The sequence below is a fragment of the Onychomys torridus genome, chromosome 10 (genome assembly GCF_903995425.1).
Source record: "Onychomys torridus chromosome 10, mOncTor1.1, whole genome shotgun sequence".
In the NCBI taxonomy this organism is placed as follows: Eukaryota; Metazoa; Chordata; class Mammalia; order Rodentia; family Cricetidae; genus Onychomys; species Onychomys torridus.
This window is the reverse complement of record NC_050452.1, coordinates 59,296,117-59,312,466: the sequence shown is the minus strand read 5'-3', so window position 1 is coordinate 59,312,466 and position 16,350 is coordinate 59,296,117. Positions and strand designations below refer to the sequence as shown.

The 16,350-nt window shown below is 42.2% G+C and overlaps 1 protein-coding gene across 1 annotated transcript in view; it reads right to left on the bottom strand.

Annotated features, from left to right (window-relative positions):
• Adgra3 (adhesion G protein-coupled receptor A3) overlaps window positions 1-16,350 on the bottom strand; it is a 105,341-nt gene that overhangs the window by 17,707 nt on the left and 71,284 nt on the right. Inside the window, exons 12-14 of the mRNA XM_036201455.1 lie at window positions 15,168-15,371; window positions 8,434-8,647; window positions 8,016-8,224 (exon numbers count right to left, since the gene is read on the bottom strand). Of these exons, the coding sequence (XP_036057348.1) occupies window positions 8,016-8,224; window positions 8,434-8,647; window positions 15,168-15,371 (627 nt within the window). The remainder of the gene's footprint in view (window positions 1-8,015; window positions 8,225-8,433; window positions 8,648-15,167; window positions 15,372-16,350) is intronic.

Here is a 16,350-nt window from a genome sequence, read left to right as displayed (position 1 = left end):
AAGCCCTATACAAGGCAAAACTTAGCCATTAATGGCAGCAAGCCACTTAACACAACCCAGACACTAACCATTCAGCACTTTACCCAGAGCAATCCTATGAGGTTGGTAGATGACTAGCTCCATTTTATAGCTCACAAAACTGAGGCATGTAGGAAACTAAGGACTGTGAGGATTAGATCCAAAGAAGTTTAGCCGCCAAGTGTGCATGCCCAAGCATAATACGGACACTCTTGCTCATAAAGAGCAGACATCTTAACCCTGCCTTCCTCAAACAGGACCAGTATCATGAAGTCACCTGCACTCTTGGCAGCATGTGGCAGGGGTCACAATCTGTAGGCCCACCAGGTCTCCCTACTAAATTCTCTTCCCACAATGAGTCCTGGGGGTACAAAAGGATGGCTGGATGTAGAGAGGACTTCACAGTGGTGTATCTATAACCAGAAAGCTCTTGACAATATCTAAAGGAAGAAAAGCTAGATGGAAAAGTATGGGACGTGGACAAATATACAAGGAAAAGGAACTCATCCTTAACAGAGCAAGAAGAGAAGTGAAGGACATGCTCAACAGAGAAAGAAGGGAGGGGGGACATCTTCAACAGAGCAGGGAGCAAAGAGGGGACACCCTGAATAGGGCAGTGAGAAAGCAAGCAAATTCTCTAGGGATGAAGTGGAAGCTAAGAATATAAAACCACAGCTTTAAAAAGATGGTATCAGTCCATCTTAAAACCGACACCTTAGCAACAAAAGAGAACAGTTAATGACAAATGACAAAAAACAAAACAACAGCCAATGGGAAGCTAGAGGGCAAATAAACACTGAATTCCAGCCTTGATGCTTCACTACACCACGACAAGCTCCAGCCTGCAACTCCTCCATTTACTAACAGCCATGAACTGGGGGCCCATCACAGACAGGTAGTGCTGAGCAGCAGATATGTAGCCATAGGAAGAGCAGTCACTAGCCTCAGAGGACACAGGGTGAACTTGGTACACAGAGGGAAACCGACAGAGGCCTCACCGATGGCCCTGCAGAGTGTCCTCATAAGGGGTCCACAGTATGGATCTATGGAGCATAGCCTCAAGAGCCATGTCTGGTGAGAGGGAGACTCTTTAATGTTTGAGTGATGAACATCAGTTAGATGCCCTGAAGAAGAGACCTAGCAGCACAGCAGCACTCAGTTTCCATGAGTTAAGACCTGGGGATAAACTTTCAGTATCTGTTCAGGCACCGCTTGCTTCAGAGTCCTCGGGCACAGTGACCTGCCCAGATGCAAAGACAATCCATTGGAGAGGAGAACTAAAGAATGTGCCGAGGGCAGACAGCAAATACCTCAGGATCTGCAGGGTGTCCTGAGGTACTTACTAACAATTCACCACAGAACCCTCGAAACCATAAAAATCACCATTAGGTTTTCAGCATGTAGGGGGAAGATGGAGGGAGCAGCTTGCCGGATTGAGTACTATAAGACAATATATGAAGCAGAGGCCACTGAAAAGATTAGGTTAATAGGACAGGACAAAAACTAAAGATCAACAAACCAAATAGAAATATGGGTGAGGTTATTATGAATCACATATTAAAAGAAATACAGACTGAAATAAAAATATGCTAAATACATTGTATATAAATCTAGCACTAAGAGGAGAAAAAGCCAAACTATCATTCCTGTTAGTAATATTGTGACAGAGACAAGAGAAGCCCCGACCCGGGACACTCACAACACTACATACAGCTTGAGACTAATGGTAACCTCAGTCAGGATTCTTCCAGCAGAAGGGAACAGAACCCAAGCAGGGTGTGCCACAGAGACAGAGACCACAGAACAGCAGAGAAACAACCCCCACTCAGGTTCTGATGTGCAGTCACCTGGCAGAGCACCAGGGGCATTTCAAGGCCAAGAAGGCTAAGTATGAAATGAGTATGAGTTTTAATTTGTTTATTATCATCATGCCATGAACAAGAACAATGGAAATAGCAACTTCCCAAGTATTCCAGGAGCTGCTCTCAAAAAAGGTTTATCTCATGGCACCACCCGTGTGTCACAACACAGATATACTCTTACCAATGCAACAAATTAAAAATAGATCTGAAAACAAAAATGGAAAAAAAAAAAGAGGAAAAAGGAAAAGACAATGATTTCTATGAAGCTTTTAAGGAAAAGATCATGATATTCAAATACACGGCTGAAAAATAAAAAGCATTGAACATTTTAAGAACTAATGTTTAAAAATCTCAGTAAGGAATCAAAGGATCATTTAAAGACTGTGGTCCTTTTACTTCACACAACACTCAAAATTAGTGTTGGCTCAATAGTGAAACCAAATGTGTCAGTAAAATCATACTGGAATGTCTCGAAGAAACCAAAGACGAAAAAAAAAAAAAATTAAAGAAAGGAAAAAGTTTAAAAGGGAGAAAAGTGCAAGTATGAAGATCCTCATGAACTTGCCATAGGCTAGGATCTCTTAAACAGGATGTAAAAAAAAAAAAAAAATCACTGATCACAAAAACAAAACAAAACAAAATAAAAACCCTAAGAAGTCAGGCACAAAGCCATCAATGAATTATGTTTATAAGAATTAAGAGAATACCGAAGCCTGAAAAGGATTCTGCAAAACCTAAGTGCCCAAAGAGCTTGTATTCAGGATTCCCACCAGGAATCCCTGGGAAACAATCCCAGGCCCACTCTGTCTGGGCTTTGCCTTCACCAACTGTCTGTTAAGAATCCATACACAGGCTCAACATCTCAGTCACCAGAGTATAAATGAGAACAACAGCCCGGTTACACAAGGCACAGAGAGAGGCAAAGACTGATGATGCCAGGGATTAGTGAGGACGAGGAACAACCAAGAAACCTCCTAACAACCGAGACTAACCTGGTACCCACGATCTGGTCAACTGTGGGGCATTAATACTGAAGCTGAGCCCGTGAATGGGGTATAATCCTGGCCTCCACGCCTGAGGATGTAGAGCCAATCAAAAGCAAGCGTGTGTGACTCATCAAGATCAGCTTCCACTCAATCACCAAATGCCTCCATCAATGCAATGGGCAGCTTTCAGTATTTTCTCTGTATGGACTGGTACACAGCTTTCAAACGATGCAAACCGCTGCTGCACACAGAAAGAAATCTCTCCGATGTCGTGAGGGAGAAGAGAGCAGACACACAGAGCAACAACACCATGCTTGCCAAGTGTGGGATGTGAGCCCAATCACGTCTTAACTTGGGCACACCATGTCAGAAAGGTACGAGATAAAAACACAGGGCTTCTAAGTGCTGGAGCGGCAACCATGACAATTACTTAATAGTGGGCATATCACACATGGAATAGTATTAATTCAACCTCAAGGATTTATGTACTTTGCCAAGTACTAAATGTTAATGAAAAAGTGAAAAGAGCTAGTCCTTCTGATCATTACTTTCATTTTTGAGAAATTTATCCTGCAGAGATGTCATGAAATGTGTAAAGTGACACTATGTAAGCAAACTGCTGGAAACAGACCCAACAGAGAAAATCTCAGGCAATTAGGACAAAGCTAGGAGATGTTCCTCAGAGCCGTGAAAAAAAATCTCCCTATAAGATGTGAGATTCGAGAGACTTGGTGGTGCAATGTGGTAAGAACAGAGCTTCTGGAACACAGCCTGGATTCTAACCACTGTTCCAAAGCTGACCTGCCTTAGCCCCAGACCTGTGGACAGGTGGCTATGACAACTGCCATAAACCACAAAGACACCAGGAGGTGCCTGATACATTCTTGTCTACTGGTCAGCGGCCAGCACTCCATCTCCACTTCCTTACAAGCATCAGCAGTACCGTATGTCCAGAGGTCGCTATCAGGAGTCTTCCTAGATCACTTTCCTTCCTACACTGTGAGACGGTTCCTCAGTGAACTGGGAGCTTGCCAATTTGAGTAGACTGGCTGTGCAGCACACACCATGGGTCCTGTCTCTGCCTCCTCAGTGCTGTCCTTAAGGGCACCCACAACTACATCTGGCCTTTTCCTACAGGTCCTCATTCTTTCACAGCAAGCACCTCAGCCACTGCACCATCTCCCCATTCAGGAAGCAGGATTTAGGATAACGTGAACACTAAGCAAGCATGTGGGAAAATGGGTGAAACCAAGACTACATATTCATCTAGTTTGAACATACAAATCTCTTCAGTATGCAAGAAGCTATTAACTGCGGTTACTTAAAACTGATAGCTGAGGAGTTCTCACTCTATACTCACATACGAAATTAAAACATTTGATGCAGATGAGTGCGCTGGATAAAGACTGTTTAAGCAGAAACCTTGGTGGCATTCTGGGTCAACTATGGGCTAACGGGAACTGGTTTGCTTTCACTAGCACACTTTATTATAAACAAACTTGCAAGCATCATTAGAGGAACAAGGAAGTGGCATTGGCCTTTACAACCAGAAGAGTGGCTCTCAACCTTTCTAATGCTGCAACTCTTTAGTACAGCTCCTCACGTGGGGGTGACACCTCCCCCCGTCGCCGCCACCATACAATTATTTTCACCGCTATTTTGTAACTGTCATTTTGCTACCGTTATGGATCATAATGTAAATATGCAGGCTATCTGATATGTGACCCCCCTGTTTGACCCCTTGGATCATAATGTAAATATGCAGGCTATCTGATATGTGACCCCCCTGTTTGACTCCCAAAGGGGTCATGACCCACAGGTTGAGAACCAATGATCTAGCTGATGCTAGTAACAAAAGTATAGCAAGCAGAGAACACTTTATCCTCACACTACTACTGAATGAGCTACTTGGGTCTTACATGCTGTCTACTCCTATTTGTTCCTACTGCCCAGAGCTCCTTTGATTCTTCCTACCTCCACTGGCTATTTCTGGTATCAATCCAGCAACCCCAACATCCGATTCCCACCCCCCTCCCAGCCTCTAGACAGCTTCTCTGTAGCAGGATGACCAGAACCAACCAGGATATCATCTACTAAAGACATAGCAGCAAAAACAGTCTTTCTATCTTACTCTTTAAAGCACAGGTCTCACCACACTGGATCATAAACAGGAAGCACATGGCTCAGCTCCCAAGAGAGAAGGGCATTTAGACTTCACATACAGTCGTAAGGAGAAAGGCAGGATTACATTTATGACTTAATGGAAGTTGAGAAGAAAACAAAGACAACAGGTCTCAGTTTTAAAAAGATGCTGCCTCTATCTTCACTGATGTTAATTATTGTAGGATAGGTCTAATTTTTTGCTGGAGTCCGGAGGCTTCATACATCTTAACTACGCGCTCAGAGAGAGGCCTACAGCCTTAAGTGGGTTTAATTCCATTACATGCCTGTATGATGAAGGAGCGACTCTGAATTTTCCACACTCCACTGTAACTTTTCAACTTTGTCAGCAATCCAAGATGTGTTTCCAGTTTCTGCCTCTAGGTGGCAGTTGCATCTCATAAAACAAGATAATCTGAGACTAGGGGAAAGATCTTAGCAGTCTTTCCGCTTTGAAAAACTGTGTTTTACATTTTTTAAAAGATTAAAAGTCTGAAAGATAAAAGAATAGCTTATTCCTTCTAGAAAAGGATTATACTAATTTAAATAGTTTAGAAGAACAGTTAGGAAGTTCAAAAATAGAAGCTTTCAACTAGTATTAGATGAAACAAAAACAAAAGTTTCACATAGTGCAGTATCACAGTGAAGTCTTAAAATGCAGCATTTTTGTGTTTCATTTATTTTGCTCAACTTCTGATTAGTATTATATATACATTTCAGACAATCTCGTAATTCCTATTGTTTCCCCTTCAAACGCTACATAGTTTCAGATTATTTTATCCTCAAAATGTGTGGGGGAAAAAAAAACATTTTAAAGCCAAAACCACTCAAAATGTAGAATTGTGAACGCAAGTCTCAATGGACACAGCTACCACATGACTCTTTGCTACTAGGGCTCTGGGGTCATTGAGGAAGAGGAAGCAGAAAACTCTGAAGAGCCAAAGAAACAGAGAGCTGGAGCTGGCTGTGAGATTGTGTCTCTTATATATGCCAGAAGCTACACCCACGAAGTCTCCCCACCATGATGGCTGAACAAGGACGACCCAATACGTAAACTAGTGTGCAAGGAGAAGGGAACTCACCAGGCCTCAACCCTACACAAAACACCCACAGGCAACTAAGGAATGTTGAGAGCTGGAGAAAGTCTTCTCCAGAAGAGCATACCAATAAGCTGGTTATCCAGCACCAAACGTTCAGCCCTTAAAACATACACAAGTAACACCATAATGTATTTATGTATTTAGAAGTGTGCGCAAGTGCACACACACACACAAACAACAATAATTAAGGGAAGAAGAAGAAGTCAGGAATTTGAAAGAGAGCAAGAAGGGGTATATGAAAGAGTTTGGAGGGAGGAGGGAATGAAGGAATGATACAACTGTATTAAAATCTTTTTTAAAAAAGAAGGCTAAAAAAGAAATTGTCTCAAACTTTAATTAATGCCAATTTGGGGGGGGTTGCTTTTTATTTATGTATCTTGCATGCATATGGAGGGGTGTTGAATGCCACGTGGCATGGGTAGAGGTCAAAGGGTAACTTGAGGAACTCAGTTCTCTTCTTCCACCATGTATAGGTCCTAGGGATGGAAATCTCAGAACTTCAGGCTTGGCAACAAGCATGCCATCCACTGAGCCAGCTCACAGGCCCAATTACTGCTTAATTAAAGACAGCTACAAAATAGTGAAATGTGAATTTACAGAAACCAGACACACACACCTTGTGAAGAAAATCATCAGTTAACAACACTACCTTAAAGCAAAAAAGGGTAAATATAGTAATAATAATGAACAGTTGGTTCTAATGATACATACTCCATACCCATGGAAGGTCCCAAGAGTAGGAAGAGTAAAGTCTGGGTATGTCGGATATGGCTCAAGTACACTATTTATAGCTGTCTGCAAAGATTCATGGTGTCACTGACAAGACAATCCTATCACCTACAAATAACTTATCCATGTTGCAGCCTCATCTGCCAACAGATCAGGAAAGGCATTAAAACAAAATAAAGAAAGGAAAATGAAGCAAATGTCGAGGAGGATTTCTGCCATCTGGGCTTGCCTTAAGATCATTTCTAGTGGTAAATGCTACCTGTTTTTAAAAAATCACCAAGTCTAAAAGAAACCGTTTCAAGACCACTTATACTTGGATAAAACACTGCCTAGATACCAGATTCCCAGTTGGAACTAAATAAAACAGGGAAGCCTTGGGCGTTTCTGGGCAATGTCTCTCAGACCTGCAGAGATTCCTGTCTGCTCCACACACACAACCAAGACGTTAGCACCATGTAACAACCTCTAAAATAACTGCAAAATGGTTAGTTACCGCAGTAACTAAGATGGCTCATTTCAGCAGGATGTGCTCAGGAGTGAGGAGACGGAAACAAATACCTCAGTTTTAAAGAGACCTGATCCGGAGTAGTAATAGAAGTCACTTTACAAAATGACTTTCGGGCAACAACAATGTGAACAGCGGGCAGAATGCGGGCTGCCTGCCAATCAAAGTGCAGACACGCCTTCAATACTGTGCATGCAGTCAAAGTCAAAGTCGTCACCATTCATCCCCACGTTCGTCCTCAACTCAAAAGGCCAGCACTATGGGTGTGCGGTCAGAAAGCCAGGAGTAGGCAAAGCAGTAAGGAATTGTTGTTGTTTTTGTTGTTGTTACCGGCTGTGCATCCTTTGGCAAACAGATTGCCCTACATTGACAAAGTTGAACTGTATAAACCCAAGGTATCTCTGTGCTTTAAGGAGGTCAGAGCCTAGCTGATCTGATTTCCTTCCAGGGTTCACGAGAGCATCCTCTACAAAACGGTCTCCTTTACTTCACTGGGTAGTAACTCAATTTCCCTTGAAATCCAGAATCACCTCTTCCATAATTAAATGGAGCCATTTATGTTAAGTTAAAAAGAAAATTCTTCGTTGAGCTTAATTATGCATAGAGAACCATTAGAATATTTAGTATTTATGCATCAAGCTAACAACGGCCACACCATTAGCACGGCGTAGTTGCCCAGGGAGCCGCACTGAATGGTGGTGATGTTCTCATCCGAGGAGAGTATACAGCACCCGTCTGACTTCCAGCCTCCCTGTCCGTTCAGCAAATCAAAGTCCCACTGCGCTGCAACAGCATCTGCTCCGTGCGCGATTCGCCGCAGTGTCACATTAACAGGGATGTGGTGGGTATCTACGGTCACACCATCTGGAGAAAATGGGAAAGAACGGTATTTCTCAAACAAACTTCATAAACAATTAAATGCCAGCTTACACACTGATGGGCACTCGGCAAGATCTTTTTTCACGAGTGACTCATTAAAACAACAGAGAACAAAAAAATAAGCTTTTTTAAGGAAGAGCAACCAATAAAGCCAGGGCGCCTCACAACTGTTGGGTAACATCTGCCACACAGACCTATCTTGGTGAGGATCACAGGGGTCACCACTGTCCGTCGCTTGCCATCATCTGCCAACTTTGTGGAATTTCCAGTGGCTGGAAAAAGCTTTCCATTGCGGAACGCAATGAGTTGGAGCTTATAGAGCGAGTCATCGGTTGCTCTGACTTCTCGCTTTTGCTTTGGTGAGAAAAGGGAGGAAGGAAGCTGAATAGAAGCCTCCATGATAGTGTTCTGGGGAAAAAACAAAACAAAAGCACACACGTACATTATAAAGTTCAGCATATGACTACACAGATAACGGATTTCAGTGGTCACTCGTCAGTTTTACAGTGAGGAAGAGCAATCAGGAGGGGAAAAAAAACACAGCCAGGTTCACACAATAAAAGAACAGAATTTTACCAAGAAAATAGAGGTTTAAACTCAACACACCCTCATTTCGGCATCCATTTCCTTGAAACTAAAAAACCTGTGCTTGGAAAAACACGAACAGGAGACACTGAAAGGGATGGCCGCCCACTGAACACGTCCCCATTTCTCCACACTCTACCTCAGTCAAAGAGCAAAGCAGCACGGTTCTCTGTGTTTGCTACAGACTTTAAAGTACCCAGCATTCAACAACAACAAGAATGACAAAATCTATACACCCAGGAGGAGCTAACAACTAACTTGGAAATATTCACTAAGGGGAGAATTCATCACGAGGTCCTTTTCTTGGCCACCAACCCCTTTCCCCTCAAAGCCAATCTTCAGGGCACCAAAAGAATTTCCTGTTGGAGGACAAAGGTGACTATCATTTTACTTTAATAATACTTTGGTTCTGAGCTATCTAGAGAATACTGTATCAAATCCCAAGCCACCATATACTTTGACTGAAGACTACTGCTTACATCCATGTCCTACCACGCTTGTGGCAACATGAGCTCCACAGCTGGAGTCCTCTGCTCTCCACACGCCTCATGCTTGGCAGACAGGGCCCTGACCACCATACCCCACTACTCATTTGTCTGGCAAACTCTTCAGTCCATCCATTCGACTTGCTATCAACAAGATAATTCTGTTGACAATGGGGAAGGCGGATTAGAACACATGGCTGACAGCCAAAAGACTCTACACAAGGTCTGAGCATCATGCTCTTTGGTGGAAGAGTCATTCCAGTAGCTTTCCTAGGTTGCTGTCCCCTCTTCTGGAGAGTGTGCATACCTGTGTCACACAACCGAAGTCTGCAACTTCAACACCAACACATGCCTCCCCCTCTGCTCATGAGCTAGACAGGAAGGAATTTGGGCTGCAGATATCATTATTCATTTCTGTATTGCCTATGTACTACTTCCTGTCACTTACATTTACTGAAAATAGCTCACTGTTAATAAATTTAACCAAGTCAACATGGCATGCTTACTAAAAAAAAAAAAAATGTAAAGGTTCCACTGAAGCAAATGATTGATTTTATAATTGCTTAAGTGCTCTGCTTACAATGCAGGCACAGTAGATATCTGACAATAAATTATCTGTTGGGTGTTATTTGAGAAATTTACATATTACTTTTAAATTAAAGGTGTCTTGAAAATATCTGTCAGAATTATTGTCTAAGAAAAAGCATGCAAAGGTTTTGACTATTCTTACAAATACAAGATGATACAAATCCCTTCCCTCGGAGCTCAGGGAATCCCATAGAGAAGAGGAGGCAGAAAGAATGTTAAGAGCCTGAGGGGATGGGAGGACACCAAGAGAACAAGACCTTCTAAATCAAAACTGAGCAAGACTGATTGGAGTTCACAGAGACTGAAGCAGTAAGCACAGGGCTTGAACGGGTCTCCACCAGCTCCTCTGCCTACATACTAAAGCTATTAGCTTAGTATTGTTATGAGACTCCTGAGCTTGAGAACAAGTGGGTCTCTGACTCTTGTGCCTGCTCTTGGAACTCTTTTCCTCTTGTTGGGCTGTCCTGTCCAACCTCAATATGATGGTTGTTATCTCTTAGGAGCCTGTTCTTTTCTAATGAGAAACAAAGGGAGTCGATCTGGGGGACTGAGGGAGCTGGGAGAGGAAAACATAATTAGGCTATATTGTATGAGAAAAGAATATATTTTCAATAAAAGGAAAAAATAAAAACCAAATATAAGATTACATAAAAACAAAGTTTACTATAAAGCCACCTATTTATTAACCTAGTAAATTTCTGCAAAATATATAAATTTCTCTTTAGTGTATAAGAAGGTACCTAAAGATGAAAATCAAGCATTAATCGATTAATAGTTCACAATCCTACATAATGGACACCTATTTAAAGTTAATAACTACAAAATTCATAAAACAATCTCAGTAAAGAACTCAAAATTATTTGAAAGTGTATGGAACTCTCTAGGATAGTATTAGTAACAATAAACCAAACTGAATTTTAAAACGTCAGAGCTAACATTTTCTAAAGGAGATTTGAAAAAAGTAAATGTAATACTTTGAAATTAAAAAGTCCACTCTTATGCTTGTAAAACTAATCAAAAACAATAAACAAAGAGTCCCTATCGAGAGCTACAGACCCAGGGTCATTACAAGCCCAATAAAGAATATCACCAAATAATAATTACAGGTTCTCTGGGATGAGAGACAGAACCCTGGGGTGCTTGATAAGATGAATTCCAGCTGTATCAATAATGTCCAGCATTTATAGTAAGAATGTCAAAACGATGCTTCCTTCCTTTAAAAGAAGTGTTACTCACTATTGTTGGGAAGGCTGTAAATCTAATTTTAGAAATCACTGAAGACCATTTAATTTGTTACATTCCTCAGGACTCCACCTTTTGTCTGCTAGCCTCAAAGCAGGTAGTTTATAATTTGAATTAATCATATGTGGGTTTTAAAAATGTGTGAATTACAGCAAGGAGGAAGATAATACACATACAAATTACAGCTAATAAACCGGAAGCGTCTCTTAAGAAGCTCTGAGAAATGCATGATCCTGGCTTCTAGCGCTCACTGTGGGAAGATGTCGGGCCTTACATAGAACAGCAGCCATGTTGTAGGTGGCTGCTCACACCTGGGAGACAGAGCAACACTGCTCAGTTTCCTTCGACCTCTGTATCTCAACTTCTGAACAGACTCAATGACCTCTGTAAGAAGGACAGAGGGAAGTGTAGCCATGAGGGGCACCAAAGCCCACAGAGCTGGGGTGTTATGGTTATTATTCCTCTAGCAGCGGAAGACAATGGTCAGGGACCAGGAAGAAAAAGGTGGTGACTTAACAATAAGCCAGAACCTCATGCTCTAACATCTGGAGTTGTGTTTCACTATTAATTTTAATACAAAAGCAGATTAAAACCATGAAAGGCATGCTATCTTGTGCCTTTCGGTACCAGGCATGGCAGTCTGTTAAAAAGAGGCATATGTATATTGACTCAAACATGAAAGTACTTTGGATGAATGTCAGCATCTTTTGAAAGAAGACAGGCTTCATCCATAAGTAAAATTCAAATGTTAAGCAATAACAATGTTTTTTAATGTTTATAAAATTCTAACACAAAAATCAGTATAAGTCAAAACCACTGAATTCAAAACAATGAAATACCAATGTATTTATGACTCCCTATTTACAGATGTAACTGTAAAAGGTGGCAGGTCCTAATATATGTTCTTGCTACGGATAATTGGAGGGGTGGGATGCGCTTTTAGAATTCATTTTCAACTGACTTTCTTTATTAAGTTTAACTGTTAATTTCATTTAACAATTATTAGAGAACAGGTTACACTGTGGTTGGCCCTGTGTAGAATCCAAAGGCACCACATCCTTGTTATCAAATACTCATAGAATAAGGGAGACGTGACATCTGCTACCACAAAGTAGTCAGAATAAAGCTAACACTGAGAAAGTACTGTTGTGAATGTCAACACATATTTACCTGCTTTCATTGTTTCCAAATCTTCTGAGTTTGGTACCATGCCATGAGCCCCTGTCGACGGCACGGACCTGGCAGTCAAGAGAGGCTAAGGCACTCCCTCCATTTATACAGCTGGTTGGCAAGGAAGGAGAACACAAACCCAGGCTACCCAGCTGCAGAGACCACATTCTTAACCACATCACATGACCTCTGAGAACCAACTCATCATCAGAAGACTTGCAACTAGTCCAGTGAATGAACAAAGCAGCTTGGGATTAACAGTGAGTGGTAACTCTGTGTGAAGAAGGAAAAGCAGCCTGCATGGGGCCCCAGAGGGAGAGCAAGAGTGTCTTCCAGGCAGGGAAGAGCTAAACAGTTGAGAAAGAGCAGGAAGCAAGGTAGGAATCCTGAATGCGCATAATGACTGGTGTGGGAAATAGAGAGGGATCTTCGGCTAGGATAAAAGCCACCTAGCGTGATAAATTATATATACACTCTTGATACATATATACTAACAATATGCTTAGTTTTGCTTTGAGTCTCACTGTTAATTACAGTTTAATTATTTATTATGTGTTTGAGACAGAGTCTCACTAGGCAACCCTGGTTGTCCTGGAACTTACTATGTAGATCAAGCTGGCTTCAAGGACACAGAAATCCCCCTTCCTCGGCCTCACAAGTGCTGGGATTAATGGCCTTCTAGACACAAAAGGACTGAGGTAGATATATGAACATATGGAAGATGGAGTCCTGGTGCTGAGGACGTGGACTCAAGCTCCCATCCCTAACCCGGAAGCTATTTCCAACTGAATACCCTTCCAAGACTCCACAGCACCATGTGCTGTTCATCTAGAACATACAGGAGCTCAAGTATATCCCCTACATCCCAAACAGCATATTTTCAACCAAAAAATCATTGTATCAGGACGAGCCCACACGCTAAGCCAGGAGAGTCTGCACAGGAACACTAAACCTAGCTAGGGTGAGGGCATGAAGAAAAACAAAACAAACCTTGCAAGAAGCAAACAAGCCGGACACCTTCGGCTAAGTGAAGGTGTCTTTTGTACAGGTTCAACTCACGTGTTAGCGTCTGTCCATACTGAAGGAAGATGCAATCAATGACCGGATGTCCAGGGGGTCTAGTTAGTATATTAAACACACTTTTTAAAGTATGAATGTTCAGGGGAGAAGAGAATCCTGTGTTCAAGTGACAAAGCTGAAGCACGTTTTTCACTACTGACATTCAACCACCTAATTCTGGGTCGTGAACAGCATGATCCTTCCGTCCCACGCTGCTTCAGCAGAACCATCCATGACATAGAAATAATGACACAGAGTGCCTTGTTCTCTAGCCACAGGACGATCTTAAAAGGAGAATGGTCTGAGATGGGCAGATTGCTGAGTATCCACCTGATGCCCTCACTGATAGCTGGGAACACTCTCTGGACACAGGCGGCAGGCTGTGAAACTTGTGACATGTTGGGCGGCGTCATTTCTCCCCCTTCCTAGCAACAACTGTAAGACATCCATTTAGTCCTCCTCAGAAACACACGCCTATCACTCTCGGGCTCTGCCCACTGCTGTCTCAGTATCTCTTTACAGTGTATGTTTTACCAATAAAAGGTGCAGCAGGGTAAGCTGAGCTAGACTTACAGGTAGTAGGGTGGGGTACCTGTACTCACATCAGACCAACAGGAACAGATTAATCTGGCCAGTTTGCCTCTGAGCACACTGAACGGAGTATAAATGCATGGCATCTTCAGACCTTCCCGCCCACTTCAGATATCTTGGATAGCTGCAGTATTTCTACATTCAGCATATTTGCTTTCCTTATGAAGAGCACCAGGGTAAACTCTGAGGAAGTACATTAATTATCCATTCTGATTGGACAAATAGCAGGAACCTTCACTGTACCAGAGCATCTCTGTGATCCATTATTTTGCAGGTATTAAAAAACTGTTTCCGGCTGGGCAGTGGTGGCACACGCCTTTAAACTCCAGCACTTGGGAGGCTGAGGCAGGCAGATCTTTGTGAGTTCAAGGCTAGCCTGGTCTACCAAGCGAGATCCAGGGAAGCCCCAAAGCTACACAGAGAAACCCTGTCTCGAAAAACAAAACAAAACAAACAAACAAAAACTGTTTCCCACACCTGTTAGGGAAAGATGGAAACAAGGCTCCTCGTAACTAAAGGCCAGAGAACATAACAGAGCTAAGTGAAAGACATGTGGGTCCATCAAGGGCTGCGACTTTGCTTCTAGAGTTCTTTGCCTCGATGTAGCCAAGGCAAACTCTAAAAGTCAGGGGATAAGCTTTTCTTTCCACTGCTCAAACAACAACAAAAAGCACTTTAAAAATATATACCACAGATTTGGATTTTTTAAAAATACATGACGTATTTGTACTTCTTTGCCCTAAATTTCGACATACATCATGACTGACTAAATGCCCAGCCTCAAGGCTGACCTCTGTAGATACTGTAGGCACACTGGCAAAAGCCCAAAGGAATTCTAAGGCGCCAGGAAAATGCTTTAATGTTTTAAAATCAAAAGAAAACTTTGATATGATATTATCAATAAATCTGCCTTTTATATGATATTATCAATAAACCATGGCAATCAGAAAAGCAGTAGTTTTTGATATTTGCACGTGGAGAGAGGGAGTGTGAAGGCAAAAATGTATAAGGTCAGTGAAATCTTTGGATCTACCCCTGACAGAGTGTCCTTTAAAACAGCAACACAGTGTTCCCAAAACTCTCACCACTGTCCCCTTAAAAACAAAACAAAACCAAAAAGGCAACCCTTCAATGAAGTTCCTATGAAAAGTGAAAGACTGTGTATTTAAGTGTAAGCACAGATAAACTTAAATGATCAGTGAGCACACCTTCAGTGCCAGGCTTGAGAACGTGCTGGAAACATTGCACTTGAAGCTCAGCTGCTTGTCCAGGTTTCCATCAGGATCTCGTCGACCAAAATCAGAAAGGCCTGTGCGGTCTGAGGCAGCCACTTTCTGGAACACGGAGCAGGTCATCCCTGTGAAGCCAGCAGCCTTAATGACATAAGCTTCCAGAGCAATATTTGGCGAATACTGCAAAAGCCAACCAGAGTTGAAAGATTTAGAAGAAGGATTTTGAAAATGTTTCTTTCTCTCTCTCTCTCTCTCTCTCTCTCTCTCTCTCTCTCTCTCTCTCTCTCTCTCAATCTCTCTCTCTCTCTCTCTCTCTCTCTCTCTCTCTCTCTCTCTCAGGTACACACACTCACACACAAACACACAATACATATTCTCTCAGAGATACAGACACACTCATATGCAGACATACAATATACATTCTCACAGACACACAATATACACTCTCAGACATACAGTCACAGACACACACTCTCAGGTACACAACAGCCTCTCACAAATACACACACACAAACTATCAGACATACATGCACACACAGACACACAATATACACACTCACAGACCCACATACTCACACACAGACACACACATTCATGAACACAGACACACACAGAGACTTATACACTAACACACACATACACACACACACACTCAGAGACATCTGAATCCAGGCGCACACAGACACACATTAAAGAAGAGGAAGAGAAGACTGAATCTGGAAGAAAAGTGGGGGAGATATGTGTGGAAAGGGTAGGAGGGTGAAGGGGGAATGATGTAATATTTAATTACATTTAAAAAATTTAAAAATGAAAATAACCTGAGGACAGGCACTGTAGTTCAGTTCTAGAACATTTGCCTAGCACACCACAAGGTCCAGGTCTGGACCTCAGCATTACAGATAGAATGAAATAATAAAAATAATTTGAAAATACCTTATAAAGAGCTAACAAATGAAAGTACTTAGACAATGAGCTGTAAAATAAAGGAAGGGGAGGAGGGAGGGAGGGAGGGAGGGAGGGAGGGAGGGGGGAGGGAGGGAGGGAAGGAGGGAGGGAGGAAGGAAGGAAGGAAGGAAGGAAGGAAGGAAGGAAGAAACAAAAGAAGGAAGCGAGCGAGCAAGAGAACGAGCTATCAGTAACCCCTTAACAACTACAGGGA